Consider the following 17,316-nt stretch of genomic DNA (forward strand, 5'->3'; position numbering starts at 1 on the left):
CCCCCCAAACCTACACGCCGCGGGAGTTAAATTGAAGTTTGTCTCATGAGAAACTGCTGACAAAGTTTACTTTATCCCCCCCACACACACACACACACACACACACATATGTTGTTGAACCTTTGCGAAAAAGACACGAAGAGGAGGAAGCTTCACTAGTATTCGCCTCTTCCACCTTGATGAAAGATTTGTGGTTATACAGAGACAGACATGTTGTTTTTTCACACGTTTTTCCTTTTTTTAGTTCTTTCTCCACTGGTTCTTTGTTTGTATTCATTAGTTTTAACAAATTTTGATTTTCCCATTTGTTTTTGGGGGGTGGGGGCTCATAAGAGGCTCCGAGTCTCCAGCCTTCACAGATGTAAAGAGCCGGTGCGTTCGGGGGCTTGGCTGCTCTACATGTCTCGTCTTGAAGCTTGTTTGGACGCCCGTCCCCCACAGACGGCTCTCTACGTGTGCCATATGGAGAGTGAAAATAGGGGGGAGGACGTCGCGGCCCCCCCCCCCTCCCGGAGCAGCATTTCTAGTTCCCGTTTCCTGCCAGCCATCCTGATCACCAACCCATATAGTGTCACCCAGGATACACTGATTAGTTTGTTGTCTCGCCCTGTGCGTAATTCCTGTTCAGTTTTGTGTGAAAGGTAAATGAGAAGGATTCAGACGTTTTAGTTAACAAAACACGGGAGTCTTAAACTAAATAATGGGAAACTAACTCCTCTGCTTGTTTGTGTTTGTTTTGGTGCGTTTTGGATTTGTGAACCATTAACCCTTAACCCCCCCTCACCCCCTCCCCCACACTGCTCCCGCTGGTCTGTGCTTTCTGGTCATACTGGGCCTCGATCTGATCCCGTTCTCAGAAATCGGGCGCAACCGCAGTTAACCGAGCAGGGCGCCGCGGCTCCGAGCGTCCCGTCTTAACTACACAGTAGCTGAGAAATGCAGCAAATAACCGTAGCAACGCATACAAGACATAGAGCAGCACCGGTCACAGCGGCGCGCCCCGGACAGCGTGACAGGCGTGGAAGTTGGATATTTGGGGCGTTACGTTTTTTTTTTTTTTTATTTTTTGCAACACTTTATTTTAACCTGCCTATTTAGCATTTCTGAGCAGTATATAAACATTAAATAAATGGTTTACAAAACACTATAATAGTGTTTCTTAATGTATTTGTCAACAATGAAACTTCTAATAAAGAAATTCACCATATTTCAGTTTACAAAAATAAAACTACTACAGCCCCGCCGGACCGTAATCTAGTTGGGCACTGATCCAGCGCTATTTGAGATATCTTGTCCTGTCCAAATTATTATTATTATTATTATATAAAATGATGTAACTGTTCATAGTCCAGTTATACACTAGATGCCAAGTTCTAAGTTAGAATTGTTGGAAAAAATACATTAATAAACACTTGAAATATCCTTATTTCTTTACAACTACATTATAGTGTGTTTGGGAAATGTTTCACTGTTTTCTGACTTTTTATAGACTTAACAATTGAGTAATCTAAGCAAAAAAGACCGTTTGTGTGCAGCCATACTGGTTTGTACTGCTTAATAGGGTTAATATAAAGTGTTGGACTTATTTCCGTGCTATTCTTGCAATAAAATCCTAATCATGTGCTGCAGTGCTCCAACAGGAGACTGATGTTCCTCTTATGTGCTAACTCGATAACCATTCCTAATTCTCCACCCATTAGTCAAATCTCACATTCATCAGTGACACAGTTATTCCTCATGTTATCACCAGAGTGAGCATCGTAGCCTTTTGAAGATCGATGTAGCGAAGTGACGGAGCAGCTGCCTTGGAGGCGACGATGCAGTTCTGCATCACGCGTTTTTGTTTGAGTTTGATCAGTGTCGAAATGTGTCTGTTTACCATCTCGAGCCAATCGGAGGCTGTAGGACCGTAAAAGTTTACACCCAAACCTTCACATCTCATCTCACGCACATTCACTCCAAGTTATCCATGCAATGCTTTCACAGTTACCCCCCCCCCCCCCCTCCCCCAAACTTCTCCTCCTCCGTCCTCCCCAGACACCTCAGAGCTGTCAAATCTCCATCCGCCTCCCCTCCTCGTTCCCCCTCCATGCAGCTCCACCTCTTCCTCTGCGAGGCTGTCACTGCACCTAGTCACGTGTGTCAGTCACAGCTGGCACCCGCAGCTCCATACAAACACGTCTACACACACACACACACACACACACACACACACACACACACACACACACACACACACACACACACACACACACACACACACACACACACACACACACACACACACACACACACACACACACCAACTTGCCACACACACGCCTCCTAACTGTACACACACACACCTGCCAGTCTCGTGTAGTCCACGAGAGGCTGGGAGAAGGAGACCTCGTCTTTGTTTCTGAACATCTTTAATTCAAAGTCGGAGGAGTGTTTGTCGCCCTGGCGTCTCCCGCGCCAACGACTGGCAGCTCGATTCATTTACCGGGAAGGGAGGGAAGGTCACCCCCCCTCCCCTCCCCTCCCAGTGCGTTAGACTTGATCTTATTCCAAATGCTGTCTCCAGCTAACAACAGCAACAACAACACGTCCTTGGGTTCTATTCGTATTTGTCGTAGCAGCTCAGTAAAGCACAGGACAGGCCGGTGCCATTTCCTCATCAAAGAAAGGTTCAGCACTAGATTCATTTAAAGGAAGGGACTGTTTAAAAAAATAAATATATCATCCATCACTACATTGTAGGGATGTAACGATACATTTAAGTCGCGATTCGATACGATTTATTTATTTTTTTTTTACATAATGAGCTGCAGACAACTGAAAAATGTTCCTTTTTTTAAATTTATTTAAATGGTACAAAACAACAGATGTGTCCTATTTTTCAAAGTGCAACTGCAATGGTATTTTATCTTGAATAACTACATTTAAATGAACGATAAACAATTAGATTTTGAAAACAAATCCCATATCAAAATCAGTAAATAAACTTCAAATGAATAAACCGAGGACACATAGTGCCGTCTGAAGTCAAACGAGTGAAATCCAAAGCCGATTACGGCCTAAGGCGTTTTAAAAAATTGCGTCGCAACTTTTCACCTTTTACGTCGATTTTTTTTTAACCGATTCACGCTGCATCGTTGCATCCCTACTGCGTTGTCGGCGCGAGGGTCCAGCTGCGGGCTGGGCCTCCGTCCTCGTAGCTGGACTCCTCTCTCTCTCTTCGTCAGCGTCAACGTTTTCATCCTCATAGTTCAGAGTCATTTCCATTCGTGGATTTCTCTTTCGAAACGTATTATCCTTGAAACAAATATTTCACCCAAAAAAAACCGCCTGCATTGACGATTGAAGAGCGTCATGCTCTAAATGCTCGTGTCCTGAGCATCCTATGAGCCAAGGTCTGCTCTCTTACATTCCAGTACAGTATATAAATATATTTTTCTAGCGGATGCCCCACAAAGAAGCTGCTCCAAGGCTTTTCTCTGCCGTCCCGGCCCTCACCTAAACAAGTTCCCTTCCTGTGTGTGTGTGTGTGTGTGTGTGTGTGTGTGTGTGTGTGTGTGTGTGTGTGTGTGTGTGTGTGTGTGTGTGTGTGTGTGTGTGTGTGTGTGTGTGTGTGTGTGTGTGTGTGTGTGTGTGTGTGTGTGTGTGTGTGTGTGTGTGTGTGTGTGTGTGTGTGTGTGTGTGTGTGTGTGTGTGTGAGAGAGAGAGTGAGAGCATGCCTGTGAATTTCTGTGACAAAAATGTTCTTGAAGGAGGCACAAATCGAGGAAGTGTCACAGCATCGGCACGGCCCTACATATATGCTAGTTATTTAAAGTAATTAGAATAGTACATTAGCTTAGTAACCTATTTAAGAAAATCAGAACCGATGGCTTTTTAAACATTATTTATATTTGGTGTAAAAAGCATAAACGTGCCCCTTTTTCAAATGGCCTTAAACTCCATCTTTGCATTAATATGCATTGTCATTTGTTGGTTTTTTTTGTTGTTTTTAGGATTATTGGACTGCCACTAGACAGGAAATTGCAAACAAAGAAAGAAAATATTTTCAAAAAGTTAGGTCTCTGGTGCCTTCTTGCTGGCCATAAAGAGTACACAATTAAAGATCGCAACCATGTCCAATCGTCTGTGTGTCTTAGAATGCCGTTGTAAAAATGTTTAATTACACTGAACCTAATAAAGCCAATGTTGGAGGATGTACTGAGTCTGCCTGGTCTATTCCAGAGTCTTGGATAGTGGGTGGGTGTGTTAAAGCATGTCTGCATGAAGAGATGCTCTTTAAGACATCTTCAATAGTTCAATAGTTTAGGTGTTTCCAGAAGAAGAAATGAGCCTGAAGAAAGTTAATTTGTACGCCCAAAATGACTGCTCAACTGATGCAAAGAAATGAGTTTCTAAGCAGGCCTCTTAGTTCAGTGCAGGGGTCTTCAATGTTTTTTTAAGCCAAGGACCCCTTAACTGAAAGAGAGAGAGCAGGGACCCCCTACTACATATTGTATTTGTATTTATATGAAGTTGCATATTAAAGTGGGCCTACAGTAACGTTTAGGGCGGCCTAAAGCCTTTATACCTTTTTGAATAGAATACTAAGTGTGACAAAGGCCCTGTCACTGTTGGATGGCACATGGTAAACATACTCAGGTCACCAAGCACCCAGACAATTAATTTGCAGTCACACTTTTATACATATCATTCAGTAACACCGTTACCAAAAATACCACATTAGTTTAGTTTAGTCAGTTCAGTTTATTTATTATTATTTCTACTTTTCAAACTATGTTACTTAACCATTAATTTGAACTCTTTCTCCTCTCCAGTCCCTGGGTCTGACCCAGAGTTGAGCTAAAGTGCTGCTTTCATATAGGGCCTACAGCAATCACACTGATGGTGGGAGATACCATGTATCTAGGTCATAGGTGAGGGTAGATTTTCTAGTTGAAAATGGTGTTTTCGAAAGTAAGATGAGTGGAAAATGATTTGTTCAAGAATCTGTTTTTGTTTATTGTAGAAACTAGCAGTGAAATTCTAAATGTGTAAATGGTAACATAATTGAAGCAATTAAGAGTCAGTCGGTCTAGTGGGAGGGGCTTAACATATATAAGCCTCTGGCCAACTAAGCAAGGGGGTTCAGTCTGAGGGAGGCTACAATCCAGACAGGTGATGTGAACTTTGCTAGTGGAAACCTTGTGTAAAAATATTTCTTTGGTTATGTTTTTTTTTTTCTGTGGACATCCTGCGGTGTTTCACCACTTTTTTGTAAATAAAAGCACCTTCATGTTTTGCAACTCAAGCCATCATGTTAGCGACTTCTTTGTCCAGATTCCCAACACTCTCCTTAACACTAAGCTATTAAAATAGCCTACTAATTGTTGGCATAATTTTATAAATCATGTTTTAATGTTACACATACATGTGGCACAGGGAATCCTTAGGATGAACTGTATCTGTGGATGGCCTTAGTGACTACATTGCCTACAGGCCAGTAAGCCTATCATCAGTGGGGATTTACATTTGCAAATAATATGTTGGATTTATTGTTAAGGCTTTTTAATTTTTGAAAAAAACATAATTTGGAGGCCCCCCTGCATTGACTCTAAGGACCCCCTTAGGGGTCCCGGACCCCCTGTTGAAGATCTCTGCTTAAGTGTGTTGCTGTTTATGTGCATGCTAACAGTTGCTAATTGGCACTGAATGTCACAAGTTGTGCACGTTCTAGGTCATAAACCAAAGTATTAGGCAATATATTCACTAGATACTAAAAAGACATTTCATTCCAAACCACACATGTGGGTCCACTCAGGGTGGGGCTAGGGGAGCAGCAAAATCTGTGGAATGGTCTGTAGAAAAATGCATTTTTTTTTTTTTTTTTTTTTTTTTTTTTTTTTAAAGCACCTCACATTATTTAAAGAAATGCAGTGGTGGTAGAAGTACTCCGATCCTTTCCTGAAGTAAAAGAAGCAATACAAAAATATATGAAGTAGAATTATGGAAAATGTGTAACTTCAAACCTGCATGTTCCATTGAAATATGCCTCCTTTGGACTTTAAAGACTTAATTACAGACTAAAAGGACTTAAGAGGGAGGTTGTTTTCTGTATCACTGACCAAGTGATAACGTCAGAGAAGCTGATCAAATATTTGCTGTGAAAACATTAACTAAGAAGTATAGTTGGGAAAATAAATTAAAGAAGTGGAGTACAACATCTCCCTCTGAAATGTAGGAGTATAAGTAGAAAGTGGCATAAAATGGAAATACTCAAGTACATGTACTGCAGACTTGTACTCCATTCTCAAAGATAGTTACATCCCACTCAGATTCTCACTTCTTTTACATTTTTAAATATTTTTGGCTGCTTCTCCCCCGCCCCCCCCCTTTATTTGTAGTGACAGATAGACAGGAAAGGTGGGAGAGAGAGATGGGGGATGACACGCAGTAAAGGGTAGCAGGTTGGATTCGAACCCGGGCCGCTGCAAAGGACTCTGCCTACATGGGGCGCACGCTCTCACTGGGTGAGCTAGAGGTCGCCCCCAGATTCTCGACTTTTAACGACTTTTTTTGTGCACTGCTTTTTAAAAATCAAAGAATTGGACAGAGCTGGCGTTAGGAAAAACTTTATTATGATGAGGTTACAACAGGACGGACACAGTTCTCACCATGACAGAAGTGGTTGGAGAGGAGGCCCCTGGCTGAGAGCAGGAGGTGGCACAGAGTCAAATGGCCCCAGAGATGGTGACCGTGGATAAAGCTCCATCCTTCTAGTGGTTTGACAGTTTTTGACAGCGCAACATTCAAAATATGTGACTAACTTTGACAGCAGCGTCACAGAGTGGAACAAATCCACGCTCTGAGGGGACAGCTCGGGACCCTGCGCCACCTCAGCCACAGTCCAGTGGTCCCTTTACTTCCACTGGCCCTTCTCATAGTCCCACTTGGCTGAGAAGCCCTCGATGGGGTTGACCTTCATGTCCAACATCCTCTGTAGCTGTTTGGCCTGCCACTCCTTGTCAAAGGTCCTGGGACGTGGAGGGTAGACTAGAGCAAACAAGGAATAGAGACATACATAGCGCTTCAATGGACTTTGAAGTGTAGTAGATATGCAAATGCGTGCATGATGCTGCAAAAAAACAAAGCATGCGAGTAGCGTCAGAGCTTTTTTTGCGCTTGGTAAAAACTATTTTAGCAAAATGCCATCAAGTTCCCATTCAGCCAGCCGTTTGACAGCAGGTAAAACGGTAAAGAAACTGAAAACACACTAGAGCTGCAAAGAGTAATCGATTCATTGATTGGTCGTCAACTATTGAATTAATAGGCAACTATTTTTAACTCGATAAAAACAGTTTGAGCGATTTGCTATGACTTTTTTTCCCCGATTTCAGCTTTTTTTAATTTATTTATTTATTTATTTTAAAAGGTGAATATTTTCTAGTTTCTTCACTCTGACAGTAAACTGAACATCTTTGAGTTGTGATCAAAACAAGACATTTGAGGACGTCATTTTATAGACCAAAAAAAACTAATAAATTAATTGAGAAAATAATCAACAATGAAAATATATCGTCCGTTGCAGCCCTTGGTAACAGACCTCTCTCACATTGGACATGTTGAGGTGTCAAACACCGGTGTGGAACTCATAAAGTCCATTTACGGGGCTCTGGTTTTGTACGTGCTGGCTAACTGGTGAGGCTTACTGGGAGACTTGAAAGGAACAGAGCTACTGTTAATGGTGTTAGGAACAGCGGTGCTGTACCTGCTACGATAATAATATAAGTGAAAACGTCTGCTGTGGAGGGGATCTGTGTCACCAGGGGCGTGTTCAGTCTCAACAATTATTGGTTGTGTCACATGTGATACCCAATCAGTGGAGACGTGTCCGTAAACTAAACACGTTTGGTCAGGGCTGAACGTGGCCCCAGGTGTGCCATGTGTTTTTTAGCACCATGCATTGTCAAAAGAGATGGGCCTGTCCTTTCAGGGTGTAGAAGTCAGACTTACCGTAGGCTGTCTGCCACCAGACCAGCAGGCCAGTGAAGCCCAAGAAGATGAACATACCGCCCAAGACCGTCTTCCACTCTGCCGACGGCCGCTTCATCTCCGGGTAGGTCTGATGGAACGCGAGCCGGTACACTGCGAAGGACACGAGAGACGGGTGAGATAGAGGGTCAAGAAGAGAAAATCGGCAAGTGTACCACTAAGAATATGGAAATAGTATTGTGTCACTGTTTATATGCACGACTGTCAAGTATCAACCTGAAAATGAGCGTGATGGGTGTGTCCTTTAATGATAGAGTTCTCTTTGCAGAGCTTAAACCACACACACAGAGAGTCATTAGGCAATCTACAAAGACATGAAAATAAAACAAAAGCTGCTCTGTATTTTAAAATTGGGGACTCCTGCCTCATCCGTGAGTCTGTCATACACACTTCAGCCTAGCCAGCGGCTGGGCCATTCATCAGAAGCACCATAAGCTAAAAATCGTCGTACAAGGCCAGAAGCAGAAGCCCTGAACGCAAAATGTGTGGCGTCAAGATAAAGGCTTCTGGCTCAACCACATCGGATTTTAAAAATCAGGCAACTGAAAACGCGCCCCGATAGGTGAGCAAACTTGGACTTGTGAGCGTCTGTTAAGATCTGGATCTGTAAAATAACCGCTACTACTCCCCAACATTCATCTGATAGATGTAGTTGGAGTGGGGGTGTGGGGGGGGGGGGGGGAAGGGGGACCGAGTACCCAGGGCCCTCATGTGAGGAGGGCCAAAAAAGATGCTAGAATGAATAGCTGTGGATGCAGGGAGGGGCCCATAGAAAATGCCTTTCTACAGTTCCCAGAATTTGGTGCTACGCCCCTGCGTTAACGTACCATGAGACAAGAATACTTGCCCAAAAGTACAGGTACCTCAGAATTGTACTTTACCGTTCTTCAGTAAATGTACACTTTCCACCCCTGGGTGCCCTGTGCTTCTGAAGGAATTGTGGTCTACGTATATTAAGTGTATTGTATTAATTTGAGGTGTGTTTTCATGTCGTTTTGTTACGGTGCGTTGAGTTGTTGCTGTGTTGTGTCGTGTCGTTGCTGTGTCGTGTCGTTGCTGTGTCGCGTCGTGTCGTTGCTGCGTCGTGTCGTTGCTGCGTCGTGTCGTTGCTGCGTCGTGTCGTTGCTGCGTCGTGTCGTGTCGTTGCGGTGTCGTGTCGTTGCGGTGTCGTGTCGTGTCGTTGCTGTGTCGTGTCGTTGCTGTGTTGTGTCGTAGTTGCTGTGTCGTGTCGTTGCTGTGTCGTGTCGTTGCTGTGTTGTGTCATGTCGTTGCTGTGTTGTGTCGTTGCTGTGTTGTGTCGTGTCGTTGCTGTGTCGTGTCGTTGCTGTGTCGTGTCGTGTCGTTGCTGTGTTGTGTCGTGTAGTTGCTGTGTCGTGTCGTTGCTGTGTCGTGTCGTTGCTGTGTCGTGTCGTTGCTGTGTTGTGTCATGTCGTTGCTGTGTTGTGTCGTTGTGTGTTGTGTCGCGGTCGCTGCTGTGTCGCGGTCGCTGCTGTGTCGCGGTCGCGGTCGCTTGCTGCGCCGGTCGCTGCTGCGCTGTGTCGTTGCTGCGCCGTGGTCGCTGCTGCGCCGTGGTCGCTGCTGCGCCGTGTCGCTGCTGCGTCGCCGGGTCGCTGCTGTGTCGCGGTCGCTGCTGTGTCGCGGTCGGGTCGCTGCTGTGTCGCGGTCGCGGTCGCTGCTGTGTCGGGTCGCGTCGCTGCTGTGTCGGGTCGCGGTCGCTGCTGTGTCGCGGTCGCGGTCGCTGCTGTGTCGCGGTCGCGGTCGCTGCTGTGTCGCGGTCGCGGTCGCTGCTGTGTCGCGGTCGCTGCTGTGTTGTGTCGTGTAGTTGCTGTGTCGTGTCGTTGCTGTGTCGTGTCGTTGCTGTGTCGTGTCGTTGCTGTGTCGTGTCGTTGCTGTGTCGTGTCGTGTCGTTGCTGTGTCGTGTCGTTGCTGTGTCGTGTTCCACCTCAGCAGCTCCACAGTCCGAGCCCGCGAGGAGAGATGAACCTACAGGCAAGCTTCTCCTCCTGGCTCAGCTGGCTCCAGGGTCCTTTCTCCTTCTGTTTCAGGCTCTTGTCGGCAGCAGTCAGGACGTCGGTGTAGGGTCTGTCGGGCAGAGGGGTGTCCAGGCGGTCCACGTACATCGGCTGAGACATGTCCACTGCCTGTGCCACCTCTGGACAGACAGAGACAGGAAGGGTCACTTTTAGAACCAACTGATGCAACAATGTGCAGTCAAGAGAATCCTTTTAAAATGGGAACATGTGTATCCAGGATCACGTGTCTATGATGGTACAGCAGCGCCATCTGCTGGTTTGAGACTTGAGACTGAGGCCTCCTGTTCTGGTACGCCAGTCTTCTGAACAATGGGGGGAAGTTGCATAAAGTGAGAACACCGAGTGAGTGAATGACTGACTAATCCAAATTGGTTGATTTGAATGTAGTTTCATGCAGCTTAACCTACTGCTGTCAACCTTTGCTGTGTTTATACCAATTCAGCATATCATTTCCAGGTAAGCTTTTTGAAAGAATAACATTCTTTTTTTTTTTAAGTCACAGCTAGAGTCACAGAGCTGTACACAACCACTTCTGCTGTCCCTCTCTGTATTTACAGAGTCAACATTTTCCCTTAAATCTAAAAACTTCGGAGGCATCTTTTTGGTAACAGATGCTATCAAAATATAGTATGCAGTGGATTGCAGATTATTTAAGTAAAAGTCAAATATTCAAGATCTTCTTCGTGACAAATACAAAATAATTCTCATAAAAAAAAAAAAATATTTTACTTTGACCTGCCTGAGCTTTATTTTGGTACACGTGCTTGATTTTACCATGTCTGCAAAGTTCCGATGTACGGTGAGTTCCCAGACCCAACATCTTGATGTGGGTCTGGCTTGTCAGGCTACAAGAACTATAGTCTAAGCCAGTGTTTCTCAAATGGGGGCACGTGTACCCCTAGGGGTACTTTGGAGGACTGCCGGGGGTAAGTGAGATATTTAACAAAATGTTTAATAGTTACAAGGCTGTTGTCCAGAACATTGTTCCTCTTTATGTAGACTTTTTTTTCTTACCAAAAATGTGACATTGTGTCGCCTTCTTTGGACAGAATCTTGCCTTCCTTCCTCTATTGTCTGCTTTTTTTCTTCTTATGTTACCGTGAAGTTTTTGATATTATTTTGACCTATTCTTGCCTTACTTCCTTCCTTCTACATCTTTTCCCAAGTTTGTCTTTTTTACAGTTTCTCTTTTTGTCATTAGCATTTAAATGTTTTTTTTCATTTATTTTTTTTATTACAAGGCTGTTTAGTAAATCTATCTGTAGGCCTACTGTTAATATACACTTTTTTTTCCCTACCAAAAATGATTAGCGCTGGTCAGGGGGTACTTGGCTTAAAAAAACAACTCAAAAACGGGTACATTATTGAAAAGAAAGTTTGAGAACCACTGGTCTAAGCCATCAAATTATAAAATAGGCCTACTCAAAATATTCACGTTAAACTCTGACTATATATTAGGACTAACTAGATTTATTCTACTGATTTAGTGTGTTCCTGAAGTTATTTCCCGTTTGTTTGTAGTGTAACCGAGAGTTTCTTATATTGTTTAGACTCACCGTTTGACCCTAAAATAAGGACACGGGCTTCCAATGCCGGAACCAAGACGGCATTGCACCCTATACTGTCTATGCATTGCACGTCTCACTTTATTTCTTCCCAACACAGTCAACCGTCAGAAAATACAACGCTTTCTCCATTTCCGTTTTTCCCTTCAAAATAAAAGTTCTGTTTACTACAACTTCCTCCTGAGCTTCAACTGAGAGGTTACACAATAAAATAACTTACAGTAGTTTTTGACCTTCCAGAAAACAGACTACATTCTTCCATTGAGACCATTTTCAGGAAATGACAATTATTTTGGTCAGGAACTCAAATTAAGAAGCAAAGTAGCTAGGGGAGAGCATACTCTTTTACTCGTCTTCTTTTCTGTGTTTCATGACGTTAATCTGTTTCTCGCACTCCTAAAAGTTCCACACTCCTTGGCTAAATTATGCAGAAATTTATCGCTATTCTGATGAAAAACACAAATTCGATAGGATTTTAAATGTGTAGTTAGTTAGCTAGCTAGCTGTTTGAATCTGGATCACGTTACCGTGACTCGCCATCCTCGCGCTGTTGGTAGTCAAGGCCACGGTTGCACGTCTGGCAACCAGACTTCCCACGCGCCCTGCAGTCAGACGGAGCATCTGAAAACAGGTCGGGAAAAGATAAGTACACTTTTTTTTTTTTTTTTGTATTCAAACAACACAGGCATTGTTTTTAAAGTCCTGCCGGGTTACCATCTTAAAAACTAAAATCATCTTGATTAAATAAGACTAGTGGTGCACCCTGACAAAAATGAATAGACCTACATTAGGTTATTTCAATATTCTGTGGTCGGTTGTGTGCTGCTTACAGTCAAAAGCGTCAGAAGTATATTTAAGAGTGATAAAAGACGGTGACCTACTTCAAGATGAGCGTGGACCTTTTTCACAGCAGCCATTTTTGACTTCAATAGTAGGAAAAGCACAGCTGAAATTGATAACCTTAACGATGGCTCAATTCCATCAAGTGTCCCAGTAAGCTATTTCAGTGATTCAGCAAACAATAGCCTACCAGGGCCTCTCCTAAGTGGAATGCAGCCATCATTAATGGGTTTGAATACACCTGTGCTTTTCCTACTATGACATGTCAACATGTATGCCGTGAAAAAGGTCCATTAGGCTTAGGTAGTACAGATTTCCAAATACACACAAAAAAAATTTAATTTTTCTTAAATTTCTTCGTTTCTTCATTTTACTTCTTTAGTCTAATTAAGTTATTATATTCAACAGCTGACACTAATGTTGCCTTCAGGTGCTGTCAGAAAAAAGAAAAAAATAGTAATTGGCTTTAACTTGTAGGCCTACATTCTCTCATGACATGAACCCTTTGGGGGTTGTTATGAAGGATAATATGTACAATTTAGGGAGCCTGATAAGTGGTATAAGTAAGGTATAAGTGCAGAATTTTACAGTTATTCATTTGTCTGATGCTTTTGTCTGAAGTAGTGCTAAACATAATTTTATTTTTATTTTTTCCAGTTTCTTTGACTAATAGTTTTGTTTACATGTGCAGCAACTTACTTTGGACAGTAAATGCCAAGCCCAATTTTATTTTTGCTGCAACGTAAATTGTATTGTAAGCAGGACAAAAGCACGACAACAAGCCCCATTTATGACTCTCAGAAGAGCACTTGAAGGCAGCAATAACCACAACCAACAGTTCTTTAAGGCATGGGAGATGACAGTTATTTTGAACTGTTGTACACACACAAATATGCAAACTCTTCATTTACATAAAATGATTCTTCTCTATCTATTGCTCATTATGTTTTATGTTGCAGTCTTGCACATTTCATTCGCCATTGATCCTATTTTAAGAGCAAACAGCGGACATACTTATCTGTCTGTGAGTTGTTTTTCACAACACTGAATCAGAAGATCTCCTTAAGTGCTTTATAAAGGTGGCCTGGATCAATGCCAAAGTCTGGCCACCTCATTAGCTTTTACTGGTAAATACACTGCAGTGTAACAGAATGAAAAAGCAGGGTGACCTTTTGATAGTTAAGATATGATTGGTGAATAACAATTTTAATAATATTATTTGTATAGCACCTCATAAACATATATACACATCATTGTAGTAGTGAAAGTAGAAAGGACAGGAAAAACAGTTCAATAAATACATTTAAATTAACTGGTTATAGGATAAAAACACAATGAAAAAGACAGCATCACATAAAAGCAAGTCTGATAAAAATATGTTTTAAGAAGTGATTTAACAGAAGTCACTGATTCAGCAAGCCTTATCTCCTCGGGCAGTTGGCTCCAAAGCCAGGTGCCCTGATGGAGAAGGCACGATCACCTAAAAATAAAGTTCTTCCAAAAGATATTATACATAAGCCAGTGTGGCTCATTATTGACGCTCCAATGAAAAGGGCATGGCTGTAGATGGCAGTGATAGTTACCAGGTGTTTTTGCAGGGATGGGTGATGATACCAGCATTAACGTAAAAACGCAACAAAAACACTGTGTCCCAAGGGAAAGTACCGGATGAATTCACCCTGCATTGATTTTGGAGAGAGTTTATGTTCACAGTCTGTGATTTAAGTTTCGGGAATAAGGTTTGAGTTATGCAAGGATTTCTCTCCTATTGCTTTAGTCTTTGTCCTTACACCTGTCCTTCTGTTGCACACACACACACACACACACACACACACACACACACACACACACACACACACACACACACACACACACACACACACACACACACACACACACACACAGCAAATTAAAATGGCGGACATTGGCATTTAGTCAATTTAAGTGTTCAAGCTGACCTTCTGAGAGAGGCAGAAACATTGAACCTGTTGTACACATATTTAAAGAAAAATACTTACTTTAAGCCATACAGTATTTGCTCTGAATCAATTTTTTAAATAAAAGATACTGAAAGAAGCAATGTTTACTCTCACTAAGTGTTTTATATTTAGCACTTTGAATTGCCCTGTTGCTGAAATGTGCTATTCAAATAAAGCTGCCTTGCCTTGCCTTTTAGCCCTGCCGGTTTAAAAAATGTCATGGATTTGTATGGAGCAATCTTTTAATGCTTCTTTTCTAGTTAGCACCATCAGGTTTGACATACTTTGTTGTGTCTTTAGAGCATTGTGAGCTTCCTATAACAGCTGCTGCGCATTTCTGCAGATCTACAAATCTCTCAGCCAGATCTGTGTCATGGTTTACTATCTTTTCTGCACGTCCGCCACTCTCCCTAGCTGTGTGGAGTTAGGGGAATGGGGAGTGGGGAGAATCTGTCCCTCCGTCGTCCCCTCTTAAGTAGCTACTTCTTGCCAAAAACCATAATAGTCTGTTTATTTGATTTGGCAAAAGCAAATACTCACGGTAGTCGTAAGAGAGTGAAACTGCAGGGTTAGGAGATGCAACAGCAAGAAAACTAATCTTGAGATAAAAGGGCTGTTTAGGCCGTCTTTTCCGTTTCGTCTCTACTTATCACCACATAATACTAAGCAGGAACCAACTGGTGGGCGCGTGAGAAAGGCTGGCTGGATGGGAGGAGGAGAGAGAGAGAGAGAGAGAGAGAGAGAGAGGGGGGGGGGAGGAGGAAACCAAACCAGTACAAGTAAACAATCTAGCAAAGCATGTAGTGAGAGAGGGAAAAGTAGGTTGAGTTTAGCTGCAGATCACTAAAAGTAAAAGCAAAAAAAATCTTTGGTCACTTTGGTCTGCAGTCTGAACGTAGCCAAAGATACTTTCTCTTATTTCCCTCCATGCTCTCCACAGCTCCTGCTCAGACCGAGGCGATGGGGTCGCTTCTGTCGAGGTTACGTTAGGACGCAGACTTCTATATTTTACAGTGGGCAGGAACTGGCAGAGTGTGCGCATGTGCATGAGAATGTGAGACGGAGCTTTTGTGGAAAGAGAGAAAAGAAAGACAGACACAACGAGAGATAAGTTGCAACCTTTTACCCTAAGTAACTACACAAGGGCAGTTGGCACCAGGCCACCATTATTCCTGTTGGCGGTGAGCCCAGTGGCTGGCTGGCTGGCTGGCTGGCTGTGGGTGGTAGGTGGGGCAAAAGTTAGCCAACAGTCACCAGCTGCACTACAGAGACAGAGGAGAGTCTCAGGGGTTGGGTGAGGACAGACTTGTTCATAGTAAACCCACACTGCTTGGCTGTGTGACCTTTGAAAACACTCTAACCCAAAACACAGCTTAGGTAGTATTAAAATGTACAAGAAATCTTGTTTTATTTTATATAGAGAGAAAAACACCATATTAATAATACTTTTTTAAATTTATTTTTTAGCTTGAAATCTCTGATGTGCTTGAACTTAATGGAGCAGCTCTGTAGGCATGCCTAAACTAAAGAAACTCAAACTAAGTTCAAGCAAATGTTCTTTGACTCTTAATTATGTTGTTTGTATACATGTAATAGAAATATCCCATGTCCTGCAGTTAACAGATGTGTGATTTTCCATTGTGTTCTCAGTAATCAGCTTGTATTATTTGATGTGTAGCAGACCACAGCTGTGGTGTCAGTCAGGTGCCTCTGTGTCATTGTTGAACACTTACGTTGTGTTATATAACCTGAAGACTACGTGCTGTAGCTCACTAACCCTGCCTGTGTTCACAGTCTGCGTATTCACCTGCTTTCTTTCCAGCAACACAGTGATACATTAGGAAAGGTTAGGATATATACGGTACATTCATTCAGCAAAGAACGCGCCCATAAATTGTTATCCCGTCTATAATTCTTTATGCTATCTAAGCAGATAGTGCTGTAGTGTTTCTTAAACTGCAGTCGTGGAAAGTACAATTAATGAACTACTTCAACTCCTCTAGATTTCTACGGCACATATTGTAGTTTTCTCTTCATTACATTTATCTCACAGCTAGTTATTACCAGTAGTTGCTCTACAGATTTGGATTTTACATATACAACATACACTTAGTTGCCAGTGTATTGCTAAATCTAATGTAGTCCAACAGCCCTGCAATAAACCCTGCCGTCTTGTGATGTTTACTTCCTGTTGAAATTGTTTCAGAGAGCTCTATTTTATTCTCTAGCCATGATATATAACCAACTAAAGGTGAAAATCTGCGTCAATTACTCCTGTGAGTGGATTACTGTTTGTTATATATTTTTCATTTCTCCAGTCACTCCCATTGCTAGCGAAGCAGGTCTCTAAATCACACTTCAGCACATAAATCAACGTTAACAAATCAGATTCTGCTAACGCGTAAATTAACGAGTTCTGTTGCATACGTTTGAACGCTTATTTACGATTATTTAGCTACCTACAGTCTAAGATGAGCAGCGGAGTAGCTGCAGAAATTCAGTAAAGTTTGTGGATGGAATGAAGAAAATACCTTTTTAATAATAATTGTAAATGAGCGATCAAAGGTAAACAGCAGTTGACCTCCCTGAAAAATGACATGCAACTCTTCTCAAGGTGCTTTGCATTGACTATTTAAAAATGGGTGTGTACAGGGCGGGATAAGAGGCTGATTCACATGCGCTCACTTTTGGGTAATCTGTGATTTATAAAGGGAACATTGCTTACAGATGTGCGTACGCACGGTCAAATGTGATTTTTTTTTTACACCATTTTTGGGGTCTCATAAATGCGTTATCCAGCGTTATCTCTGTCAATTGTACTGCTATTGGAAAGAGAAATGCACCAATGGAAGGCTGAATATTATGCCG

The 17,316-nt window shown here is 42.6% G+C and overlaps 1 protein-coding gene across 5 annotated transcripts; it reads right to left on the minus strand.

Annotated features, from left to right (window-relative positions):
- Window positions 1-6,595: 6,595 nt before the first annotated feature.
- Window positions 6,596-15,160, minus strand: cox4i2 (cytochrome c oxidase subunit 4I2). 5 transcript variants are annotated; one of them, XM_028582478.1, is made up of 5 exons: window positions 14,989-15,160; window positions 12,157-12,250; window positions 10,019-10,183; window positions 7,993-8,124; window positions 6,596-7,032 (listed from the first exon to the last, which is right to left on the minus strand). In XM_028582478.1, the coding sequence occupies exons 2-5, from the start codon at window positions 12,248-12,250 to the stop codon at window positions 6,899-6,901; spliced, it is 525 nt and encodes a 174-aa protein (XP_028438279.1). In that variant the 5' UTR covers window positions 14,989-15,160; the 3' UTR covers window positions 6,596-6,898. The 5 variants fall into 5 exon arrangements, with proteins under 5 accessions (XP_028438279.1, XP_028438278.1, XP_028438281.1 ...); XM_028582477.1 differs by lacking the exon at window positions 14,989-15,160 and adding an exon at window positions 12,511-12,584; XM_028582480.1 differs by lacking the exon at window positions 14,989-15,160 and adding an exon at window positions 12,460-12,536.
- Between the last annotated feature and the right edge of the window lie 2,156 nt (window positions 15,161-17,316).

The sequence above is a fragment of the Perca flavescens genome, chromosome 7 (genome assembly GCF_004354835.1).
Source record: "Perca flavescens isolate YP-PL-M2 chromosome 7, PFLA_1.0, whole genome shotgun sequence".
NCBI classification, from domain to species: Eukaryota; Metazoa; Chordata; class Actinopteri; order Perciformes; family Percidae; genus Perca; species Perca flavescens.